Genomic DNA, 12,169 nt, shown 5'->3' on the forward strand with positions numbered 1-12,169 from the left:
CCCTTCCGTGGCCTGCGTGGGGGCTGCGGTGGCCCCTCCAGGTGCGCCCAGCATCCCTGCAGCTCAGCCCAGGCCTCTTGTGGGCGTCCGTCCGTCCTGCCTCCCGCAGTCTGTCCTGACGCTCCCCGGTGTGGCCGTCAGCTCTGCCCACACTCCAGGTTTTGTGCCTGGGCTGCCTTGAAATCAGCCTTTGAAGATGATTCCTTGGAACTGTCCCTGTCTGACCCTCCTGCCCCCGGTTCATGGCATTTCCTGTTTCAGCTGGCTGGGCCCCTGGTCCCGGCACTAATTTGGGGGCTTTGCTTAGGGGTTGTCTCACCCAACGGTGCTCAGGGTTTACTCCTGACTCTGTGTCAGGGATCACTGCTGGTGGCACTCAGGGGACCACATGGTACCAGGGATCACACCAGGTTGGCCGCCTTTACCCCCCGCACTGTCTCTCTGGCCCGGGGTTAGTGATTTTCAGAGCGACTAGTACATCACTAAACCACTTTCAAATCTACTGTAATTATCAATGTTGCAGTACATCTTGTAACTAAAAGTTATCAAAAAGGATTTTCCTTCCTCTTTTCTACATTCTCTGTGCTATAAATTGGTTTTCTGTGTGATTGCTGTAAGTGCTTTGATTGGAAACTAATACGACCAAATGAATTACTTGGTGAACCCAGCGTGTATACACTGTCCACTCCGGGGTGGCCCATACAGGGCAGAGCCCAATATCAACCACCCCAAGCCTTCACCCCCCCCACAGAGAGGAAGAGCCGGCCCTGAGCTTGATCTCTGACACTGTGAAATGCCTTTAAAAAAAAAAAATTAAACTTTTTTTTTTGCATCACACCCGGCAATGCACAAGGATTACTCCTGGCTCTGCACTCAGGAATTACTCCTGGTGGTGCTCAGGGGACCCTATGGCATTGTGGGAATCGAGCCCAGGTTGGCCACTGCAAGGCAAACGTCCTCCCTGTCGTGCTATCGCTCTAGCTCCCCCCACAAAAAAAAATCTTTATAGAATAAAAACGACAAACTGAATCATTTAAGATGTGTCACTCAAGCAGTGCCACTAAGAATGTGTGAATCTTGCCACATGAATCAAACCCGGTGGGAGAGGAAGCCCAGAGTCCGTGACCTCTCTCATGTGGGGGCCCCAGGGGCTCTCCAGAGCACTGCCACTGAGGCAGCACGTGACTGCGCATCACTGACCGTCCCCTCTGGTCTCTGCAGCTCAACGGGGACTCCCAGGCCAAAGTGCAGCGGGTCCTGCGCCTGATCTCCGGCGGGGGCCTGTCCATCACCGGCTCGCACATCCTGTGTGGCGACTTCCTCTTCAGCGGCCACACGGTCGTGCTGACCCTGACGTACTTGTTCATCAAAGAATGTGAGTAGCAGCGGCTCCCGGCCACACCCCTGGCCCCGGGTCCCCTCCCACTCGGGCTTCGGGCTCGGGGCAGTTCTTGTCCCTGATTCCTGGTTCTTGGCCCTGGCCGGTGGCCATCATGGTCGTGTCTGTGGCCCTAACTGTCATTTCACTGAGAAAGTCTCAGCTGAGATTTAGGATCATTTTGTTTCGCTGTTGTGCTTTGGAGCCACACCTAACGGTGCCCAAGGGTCATGTCTGGAGGTGCTTGGGGGGGGGGGGTCACAGGGGTGCCAGGGATCAGACTGGGGTCAGCAGCATGCAAGGCCAGAGCCTTTCCCCATGCTGTTTGGTTAGATCATTGTCCAGTCCGGAGTTGGGGTGAGTGTGAGGCCCTCCTCTCTGGCCTACGGGTCCCGGGAAGCTTATAGACGACGAGGCTGGGCAGAGCGGGAGGGGGGTGTTGTTAGAGTGCATGGGGGGGGGGCGGCCTAAAAGCACAGGGAGAACGCCCTGCCCCGAGGAAATGGAATCTAAAGCAAGTGAAGGCCGAGTTCTGCTAAGAATAACAGCGGAGATGAGAGTCAGAGGAAAGTGTCTGTGGGGCGGGGTGGGGGGGGGTGGGGGGGACTGGGTGTCGTGGCGGGAAGCTACGTGGGCGAAGGGACGGTGTTGGGACATTGTGTGACTGAAGCCTCATCAAGAGAAGGAGAAGGAGGGGGGAGGGGAAGAAGAGCAAATATGGGGCAAACTCAGTGCTTATGCCGGGGATCAGGTTTTGTGTCCCTGGGACGAGGCGGCCCCCAGCACCACGAGGCCCACCCCTCAGCCGCTCTGGCCACGCCGAGGTCCCCCCGGGTCCCCTCGCCCCAGCACCCGACCGCTGGCCCAGGGTCTGCCCACACATTGCCGGGAGTGACCTCTGTGCCCCCGAGCACCACTTGGGCGGCCCAAGGAGAATAAATACAAGGAAAATCCAGAGTAGTAAGAGCAGGGCGACTCCCTCCGGGCCAGGTGCCAGCCCGCCCCGGGCACGGGCGACTCCTCTGGCCGGTGCCCACCCACGGGGCCGCGCCCAGGGGAACTGGGGCGGAGTGACCCGAGCGTCCCTCATGAGTCCTCAGGGAGCGAACTCCAGAGGTCTGTGAGGGGACAGCGGGGGCCGAGGGGGCACCAGCTGCCTCATGGGGACGGGGGAGAGGAAGGACACGGCCAGTCGGGGCCCCTTGGCGCCCCCTGCTGCCCTGCACTGCTCTGTGCTGTAGGTGCTGGGTGCTGCTGCCACAGGGCTCCGAGTCCCCCCCACACACACTCCCACCTGCACACACACACACACACACACACACACACGCACACGCACACGCACACGCACTCGCTCCCACCCAGCACCAGAGCCTGGACCTCACCCTGGCACTGCTCTGCCTGCTTGCAGTTAATACTCTCCCCTCCCCCTCCCGCCCTCCCTCCGTCCCTCTCTCTCCCTCTCCCTCTCCCTCTCTCTCTCTCCCTCTCTCTCCCTCTCCCTCTCCCTCTCTCTCTCTCTCTCCCTCTCTCTACCTCTCTCTATCTATCTATCTATCTATCTGTCTCTCTGTCTCTTTTTGTTTGTCTGTGTGTCTGTGTGTCTCTCTGTCTCTGTCTATCTGTCTGTCTGTCTGTCTCTGTCTCTGTCTCTCTCTGTCTCTGTCTCTCTGTCTCTCTGTCTCTCTGTCTCTGTCTCTCTCTGTCTGTCTCTCTCTGTCTCTCTGTCTCTGTCTCTGTCTCTCTGTCTGTCTCTCCCTCTCTCCCTCGTTTCATCGGCCACACCCAGCAGTGCTCAGGGCTTACTCCTGACTCTGCACTCAGGAATTCCGACCGTGGCGGTGCTCAGGCACCCAGTGCTGGGCCTGAACCCGGGTCAGTCACGCACATTCCCGGCAAGGGCCCTCCCCGCCGGGCCGCTGCTCCTGCGTCTGTGTCTGAACTTCGTTCCTGCCTTTTTTTTTTTTTAGTTTTTTATTGGCTCACAGTGAGACACAGTTACAGGCTGTTCATGACGGGGTTTGTCATTCTTTCCTGCCTTCTTCCTCCCCCGTTGCTGACTGGTCGGGCCGATGCCGCCGTGAGCTTCTCTGGTCGCTGATTCACGGGAGAACGTTGCCGCGGCGTCAACCATCCTCCCGGGGCTCCTTCCCTCCCGGAACAGTCTCGGGAAGCCCAGCCTCGGCGCCCCTCCCGGGGCCCAGCAGACCTTTCCCCGCGTGCTGCCACACAAGGCCGCGGTGTCCCTCGCTGTCCCTGGCCACAGCGGAGCCGAGAGGGTGTGTGACCCGCTCACAGGAGCAGGCCCGGTTCCGGAGGCTGCAGTGACCAGACAGGGCCGGGCCACTCGCTGTCTCTCTGTCTCTGCGCAGCTTTCAGCCGCCGAGTCCCAGGGCCAGCGAGTGTCAGGGCAGGGGCCCCGTGAGGCGGCGTCCGGGGACGTGTGCGGGGGTCGCGTGCAGGGCTCCCCGTCCTCCCGAAGCCTCATGTCACTCAGCAGGACGCCTCGTGGGGACGCCGCAGGCCTCCTCCTTCTCCAGCCCCGCTTCCCTGTTGCATGTGGGGCTGAGCAATGACCAGGGGGTCACGGCCGGGCCAGACACGGGGCGTCTAAGGTGCCGACTGCGGGGCCCCATCCAGCCGCCCGAGTGCCACCGGGGGCAGCGCCGGGCACCCAGCTGCCAGCCCTCCCCATGGCTGCCGCAGCGGAGACACCCAGGGAGGGGCCAGGAGGTACCACGGCGGGGAGGGCGTCACCCCACATGCTGCCACCTGGGTTGATCCCCAGCACCCCATGTAGTGCCCCCAGCCCAGCTGGAGTGATCCCTGAGTGCAGAGCGGGAGGAGCTGGGAGCATTGCAGGGAGTGACGCCCCCACCCAGCAGCAGCACTGGCCTCCCCTGGTTCATTGATTTGCTCAAGCGGGCACCAGTAACATCTCCACTGTGAGACTTGTTGTTACTGTTTTTGGCATATCCAGTACGCCGGGGTAGCTTGCCAGGCTCTGCTGTGCAGGCGGGATACTCTCAGTAGCTTGCCGGGCTCTCCGAGAGGGACAGAGGAATCGAACCCAGGTTGGCCTATGCAAGGCAAAGCCCTACTGCTGTGCTATCGTTCCAGTCCAAAAATGAATTTAAAAATAAGCGCCTTGCCCAGCACACAGCTTACTGTGGTTACTCCCATCACAGTGCTCCCAAGGCACTCCCGTTCCTCTGTGTGTATCTGTAACCTCTTTCTTTGTGCTCTGCTTCCCCAACTGGCCAACTACCTTTACCTCTGATAACGTGTAAATACTGCCTTCCTCTTCTCCGTAAGCCCTTTGCGTGCTAGTTCAGAGCAATGTCCTTTCTGTATGGACACAGGAAGACGGTCAATGCTCTGCTTGTGCAACTTGGGAGTTAACTGACCCTGAGTAATATTCACTCCTGGGCATCTGCTCCCTAAGCCTCAGTTGCCCTTCCTTCCTATCACCCCAAAATCGGGGTCCTGACAAGGGACTGGATGGGCCCCGGCAAGCTGTGAGCTACCCTGGCATCGAATAGGTCAAGCCAAGGCACCACCATATTCAACATTAAGTTCAGATCACGGTCATGGTCATGACCCAAGAAGTAACAACCGGATTAGGACCCTGCCGGGGTTAGGAAAGATTCATCTGGCCTGAGCACTGCAGTCTGGGACCTTTAGCGAGATGCCCCCAGGAGAGCCAGCTACACGTGCTCGGGGGATGCGAGAGGGAGGCTGGGGGTGTCCCCGTCCGCAGCCTGTCCGCTCCCCCTGTGCCTGTGGGAGCAGGGCCCAGCACCCTGGGGAGGGGGTGCCAGCCTCACGGGGAGGGCAGTGTCAGCCCAGGGGGGTGGGTGGGACAGTTCTGTGAGGCCTGAAACACCCCTGGGGGCCCGGCTGCTTCCTGCTTGTCCCCTCAGCCCCCGCCTGCCTGGGGCTGTTTCTCTGGTCCGGGTCTGAGCCGCCTCCCGGAAATGCTGTGGCCTTGCCCTGGGACCCCTCCCCGTCCCTGGGGGGTCATCAGTCTCCTCCCCCGTGACCTCTGGCCCGTGGCTCTGCCCCCAGTGACGCTCCTTTCCCCCCCCCCCCCCCGCAGACTCGCCCCGCCACTTCTGGTGGTACCACCTGGTGTGCTGGCTGCTGAGCGCCGCGGGCGTCGTCTGCATCCTCGTGGCCCACGAGCACTACACCGTGGACGTCATCGTGGCCTACTACATCACCACGCGCCTCTTCTGGTGCTACCACGCCATGGCCAACGAGAAGGCGAGTGGGGTGGGGAGGGCAGGGGGCTTTCTGTCCCCACACACACGCACCCGGCTGCTTCCCTCGCGCCCCGCCCCGCCCTGCTGCTTCCAGCCAAGCCCACCTTAGCGGTGAGGGCAGGCGGGGGAGGCGGGGCCTGGGCACGAGGCACGCAGAGAGCTGAGCCTGGGGAGACTCTGGAAGCTTCTGTCAGGCTGCGAGGCCCACGGCCCTGAGCGCAGGGAGCCGGCACCCACGCTGAGCTGTCAGGCTGGACTCAGCCTCCCCTGGTGGCCTGCAGGCCCCTGCACACCCTCCCTCGCGCCGGGGGGCCCCTTCCCGCCCCTCACTCACTCCCAAAGGACTGAAGTTCGTTTGCTTTCCCGGCCGCTTGTCCCCAAAAGGACCCGCGGAGGCCAGTCCATGAGCCTTGTTATTGTTTGGGGGCCATGCCTGAGGATGCTCAGGGCTGACTCCTGGATCAGTGCTCAGGAATTACCCCTGGCTCAGGGGGGCATATGGGGTGTCGGGGCTCGAACCCAGGTTGGCTGCGTGCAAGGCAAACGCCCTCCCTGCTGTGCTACGGCACGGGCCCCATGCCGGGACTGCCTTCTCCCGGAAGGCACCCAGTGTTGGGACGGTTGGTGAGCGGTGAGGCCGTCCCGGGTCACTAGGTCTCGGCGGCCACAGTCCAGTGTTGGTCTCCTGTCCCCGTGCTCCTCCGCACACTCCATCTGACGCCCACGGGTGCCACGGAATCAAGGCGCTGCTCTCTGCTGTTAAATACGCTCAACCCCGGGCACAGTGCTCCATCTCCCCAGATCAGCCGGGACACCCTCCCTGCCTCCGCAGTGACTCCCCTCCCTCCCACACCCCTGCTCCGGGGGTCGCACCCAGGGCCAGAGGGCTTCCCTCCTCTCCTCCCCGCGTTTGGACAAAGGCACAAAGCTCATTTCCACCTGCGTCCCAGGCTCCGTGGCAGGGGCCGCAAGGGGCGGCGGGACTAAGCGGAGCGATCCTGGGACTGGGGCCTGGCCAGCGCGTCTCACTGTCCTGTCTCACTGTCCGCTCTTCCTTCCCGCTACAGAACTTGAAGGTCTCGTCGCAGACTAACTTTCTGTCTCGAGCCTGGTGGTTCCCCATCTTTTACTTTTTCGAGAAGAACGTCCAGGGCTCCATCCCTTGCTGCTTCTCCTGGCCGCTGTCCTGGCCGCCTGGCTGCTTTAAATCCTCCTGCAAAAAGTATTCCCGGGTTCAGAAGATCGGCGAGGACAACGAGAAGTCCACCTGAGGGGCAGAGCCCCGGCCTCGGCCCTCGGGCCGGGGAGCTGTCGCCGGCACCAAAGGTATAGTTTTGTAGATGTTCAGAGAACTGATGCAAAGTGAAGAAGTGGACCAATTTTATATAAAGCATTAGAAAGATGAAGTATTACCCTTTGGCTGTCTGGGGTTTGGTTTCGAATTCATCCCGAGGAAGATTCTCCTGAAGCCCTTGTTCCTGATGACAAGCCCGCCCGCCGGGGGACGGTCACCGAGAGTTTGTTCCAGATGCCAAAGAACCAGGCCCCTCCCCGCAGCCCCCCCACCAGGCTCGCTGGCCTGCCGGCGTATCTCCCTGCGAGGTCAGAAGCAATCGTTAATGTTTCCAATAAAATCCCTGCCTCTGTCTCCGGTGGCCGTCCGCGGGACGCCCTGTAGCTGAGAGCGGGGGAGTCGGAGGAGGAAGCCTATGGCTTTGGGGCGAGGCGGGGGTGGGTGCGGGGGGGCACGTTCAGCCCCCGCCCTGCCTGGCTGCTGCCCCCGCCCCGCCCTCTGCGCCCTGCATCACTCTGGGTTGCTTTGGTTTCCGTGAGAGCGGAAGGTCACGTCCGTGAGCCGGGGGAGCGTCCGTGGCTGCACCTGCATGGAAACCTCCACCGGTCCCTGGCTCAGCGGGAGGAAACTCGGGCGGGGCTGTTCCTGCAGGGCTTGCCCACACATGGGCCCCCCACTGTGTGTGTCTCGGGGGTGGGGTGGGGGAATGCCTTGGTGACCTGTGGGTGCAGACACCGAGGCCCAGATTCGGGGGCACGGGCCGGCAGACTGCTGGGAGGGCCCCAGGGTGCGCCCTGGTTCCTTGCTCATGGGCGTCTCGGCAGGACAGCTGTTCACTGGAGATTCCCACGGTTGGGGTCATTTCCCTTCAGCAACCAGAGACCTCCCCGTCCTCATGTAAGCAGGGGGAGTGCGGCAGGAGGCGTTTCTAAAGTTCTTTGAGGTGATGCACCCCCCCCCGTACACACACACACACACACACACACACACACACACACACACACATACACATACACACACGGTGGATTCGAAAAATCCAGTCATAGCTCTCACTGTCATAGCTACTGTTTGGTTTGATGCAGTTGAATCTCTGGGGTGATTTGGGGCTAGTGTGAGATTCCTGATCCCCTCAGAAGATGTCAGGATGCCAGAGCAGCCCTGCTGCGTCAGCGGGAAGTGTGACCGGTCGCGAGGCAGTTCGGAAGCGGCCGAAGCTGCAAACTGGCCCTGCTTTGAGTGAGAAATAAGCCTCAATTTGTCACCCAACGCTTGTCAGCCTCGGTGGAGCACATAGGATTGACCTTTAAATTGTAAGCACAATACAGATCTCTTCAGAGGCTCACGGCCCTTTGGTGCTAAAATTTCTGTGTTTTCAAGCCAGCCCCGGCTCCGAGTCGGAGAACCCCTGCAGGAAATAGAGCAGAACTCAAAGGCAGGAAGAGAGCTCTCTGATCTGGTCATTTCAAACAAGAACCTAGGCGGCCTTGGCAGGGTCTGCCCGTAGGAAGTTCGTCTAGTATTTATGAGGACGTGAACCAATAGGAAACATATCTACCATTCAGCCGTTTCTACACCGTTTTCACTTACTTTTCTTACTGACGTTGACTTTTGTGATAGAACCAGGGATTTGCTTACCACCGACATCCTGCTCTCTGGCGGGGCAGGGGCTTGTTCTCCTGGCTCTGTCTTACTCCCGGAGCTTCTGATTCAGGCAAAGCAGCCCAGCATGCCTTTGACTCTTAGCTTTGTCTCTGACAACCCACTTTCCCTTCGATTAGAGAAGGAAAAGTATTTGAGCTTTGAAAACACCACGGTGTGCTGCTCGTGGGAGATCCTTGAAAACAGGAAACTTACCATTTTAGTTCAGATTCCAGCTTTGTGTCTCCTTTCCAAAAGAAGGGGGATACCATCACCTTTCAAAGAACTTTAAAAACATGCAGCACGAGGGGCGCCTGAGTCGCACCTTCTGTCCACGGCCGGTCGCAGTGCCCTGGGGTGCTAAGGAAGTCTGTGGTTTGAAGGACCCACCCACATTTCCAGATGCAAAAATAGGAGGGACAAGTGAAATCCAGCTCCCAGTGTGGGACAGCAGCCCTGAGGGGGAGATCGATGCCTCAGTTTCCCTCTTGGGAGCTGCCTCTTCTCGCTAGTTCCCTGCAGGCCCCCCCAGCCCTGCTTACCCCCCCCCCCCCCCCCCCGCGCTGCGGCCAGAGGGTGGTCCTGCCACGGCCCTCTGTGCATGCAGAGAGTCAGTTTGATGAAGCCACATTGTTTTCCAGATTCTTTCAATGCCCCTGAGATTCTATTTTGGGAGCTTCTTCTCCCCAGCTCTGAAAATAAAGCACTCCCCTCCTCCCACGCCCCACCCCAAGGACCACCCAAAGTCAGCTTGTGCGTTCCTTTCCTGGTCTCTGAGAAGTGGAGTCTGGCCTCTGGCCTCTCACCTCGGTTTTTGCACAGCAGATGGTTCTTTGCTGGACACCGGCGCCCCCTGGTGGAAAGGTGTTATATGACTTGCCACTTTTTAAAGCATCAAGGTGGTTGTGTTTTTTTTTTTTTTTAAAGGCATTTGTTTTGTATTGTTTTTACCAAAAATCTAAAAGCTTTGTGCAAAATAATTTTTTTTTATTTTTTGTAAAAGAAATTATTTTAAAGGCATATGAAACCTTTCTCAAAGGGTTTAGATCACAGGGAGTTGCTATTCTAATCTTTGATCCATTTAATGGAGAAAAAAAAGACCCTAGCCATTTTTACCTCTGATTCTCACAATCGTTAATGTCTCCCTTTATAACTACCTACACTGTGTTTACTTTGAAACACCAAGCGTCCTTCTTGTGATGGGTTTTGCACATGTTGGAAGTCTTGCATTTTTTTTTAATTGAAAGTTCATATCTTATATTTTGACTCTTTGGAACATTTTATTTAAACATTTTTCGTCGTCGTTTTTATTTTGCACTGTAAAACTGATGAAAAATTTAAACCAGTCTTAATATGCTCATTTCTGTAGTCTAAGTGTGAGGAAGAGTAAATGCGTTTACAAGTCTTAATCAAACCTACAAAGGACTATGCCATGTGTTGGAGGCTCTTCTTTTTTGTATGTAAAAAAGTTTCTTGTATTTTTTAAATGTCATTGTACTACATTAATTTAACTTCTTTGACTTAATTGCTAAAACATATTCTGTTAAGACGTGCTCTTGATTTCAATTCCTAGACACTGAAAATCATGTCAAAAGTACCCAAAGTTACATGTTTTTACCAAGAAAGACCACCTAAGTCCCTGATTTATCTTATTACCCATTAATCAAACTGTGCTATGTCCTAGTTGAATCATGAAAGAAGGTGGTTTAATTGTGGAATTATTTTAAATTATCTCTAAAAGAAGAGAACCTATAAACATAAGCTAATCCAGTTGCCAAGTTGGAATTCATTATTTGATTTACCTCCTATGCAATGATTAATGCTGCGAAATGTCAAATGTACAGTTATGTTACGGGATATTCACAAAAGAAATAGCATTACAGGTTCAGAGAGAGCCGACTGCATTCTTTCAGAAACTTACTATACTGTTTGAATGTGTTAAGTGCCTTGTTGTAAAGTAAATTTTGAGTCAAGAATTCATTCTATTCCTGGCATATATTTTTCATTATGACGTATACTATGTCCGACTGTAATCATTTTATTAAGTGCTTATGTTTTGATCAGATACTTGTACATTTCTGAAACTGTTCTCGCCACCAGAACCTTAATCATTGGTCGGCCGCTCAGGCTTTAAATTCAAGTTGTTGTTTTGTTTTTTGCTTTTAAAGAGAAAATAATCTTTGCTCATAGTTGTTTCTGCGCTTGTGCTTCTCTGTTTGTAAAAACATTTCAGGAGGAATTTGGGAGTGTCACAAGAGTTTGTACTTTAAAATGCTATTTTACACTTACATTTTAAGTGCCTAACTGTTAGTTAAAACTAATTTATGTTTCTGGAAAAAAAATACGTGTACATGGTTTCTAATCTCTTTGGCTTTGCTTAAAAAAGAATAAAGTAAGAGCCTATACTTTGTATTTACCCAATAAAGGATAGTGTTGTCAATTGTCTTTTAAAAATTAGCATAATGCTTCTTCTTTCATTTAACATATATATATATTTAAAGCTATTTTTAAAGTTTTTGAAAGTTGGTCCAACTTTATTGAACTCTGTTACAGACACAATCCAAGTAGAAGACACTTCTGTGGTTTTAAAGCCTGTAGAAGTCTGTTATATTTTATGACTAAAGAATATAAGAGATCGTTTAAACTACAGTGTAAGGTTTTCCTTAAGAATAAATAGTGTTTAACTAAACGTTTGCCATTTCCCCCCTAAGCAGGCCAATAGTAAAACTTCGGTTTCAAGCTGGTGTTAAAACCAGCAGCTGTTACTAGAGGGGACCCTGTCAGCACAGTCAGAAATGGGAGGAGAACCTCCCGTCACGGGGACTGGGGTGGGTTACTTTCCTGCCCTCAGATCAGAGACGGAGACTCCTGCAGCACAGCACAAGGGCAGGGGCGAGGGGCTAGGGTGCTCCTGCGGGTCTGCTTCTCGGGGCGCACACGGGTGGGTCTGCTTCTCGGGGTGCACGTGGGTGGGCCTGATTCTCGGGGTGCACGCAGGTGGGTCAGGTTCTCGGGGTGCATGCGGGTGGGTCTGATTCTCGGGGTGCACTGAGTGGGTCAGGTTCTGGGGTGCACGCGGGTGGGTCTGATTCTCGGGGTGCACTGAGTGGGTCAGGTTCTCGGGGCGCACGCAGGTGGGTCTGATTCTCGGGGTGCACTGAGTGGGTCAGGTTCTGGGGTGCACGCGGGTGGGTCTGCTTCTCAGGGTGCATGTGGGTGGGCCTGATTCTCGGGGTGCACGCGGGTGGGTCAGGTTCTGGGGTGCATGTGGGTGGGTTTGATTCTCGGGGTGCACTGAGTGGGTCAGGTTCTCGGGGTGCACTGAGTGGGTCAGGTTCTGGGGTGCATGTGGGTGGGTCTGATTCCCAAGGTGCTTGGTGGGCGTGTGACTCCCGAGCCTTCTGCTTGCTCCCTAGAGGGGCCCTCAGAGCCCTTCCTGACCCGCTGGGTCTGGACCATGACGACAGTGCTGAGGGGCGGGCTGCACGCGGAGGCCCCCTGAGCCCTGGCCCTGCGGAGGGGAAGGCAGGAGCCCCGCGGACAGATGCAGTCGGGGACGTGGGATTCGGCTCACAGACTGGGTGGCCGAGCCTGGTA

The 12,169-nt window shown here is 56.0% G+C and overlaps 1 protein-coding gene across 1 annotated transcript in view; it reads left to right on the forward strand.

Moving 5' to 3' along the window:
• The window catches only part of SGMS2 (sphingomyelin synthase 2), a 71,849-nt gene extending 60,841 nt beyond the window's left edge, over nt 1-11,008 (forward strand). The window contains exons 4-6 of the mRNA XM_055143523.1: nt 1,222-1,375; nt 5,475-5,641; nt 6,708-11,008. Of these exons, the coding sequence (XP_054999498.1) occupies nt 1,222-1,375; nt 5,475-5,641; nt 6,708-6,911 (525 nt within the window). The 3' untranslated portion in view covers nt 6,912-11,008. The remainder of the gene's footprint in view (nt 1-1,221; nt 1,376-5,474; nt 5,642-6,707) is intronic.
• The last annotated feature ends 1,161 nt before the right edge of the window (nt 11,009-12,169 follow it).

The sequence above is a fragment of the Sorex araneus genome, chromosome 6, assembly GCF_027595985.1.
Source record: "Sorex araneus isolate mSorAra2 chromosome 6, mSorAra2.pri, whole genome shotgun sequence".
NCBI lineage: Eukaryota > Metazoa > Chordata > Mammalia > Eulipotyphla > Soricidae > Sorex > Sorex araneus.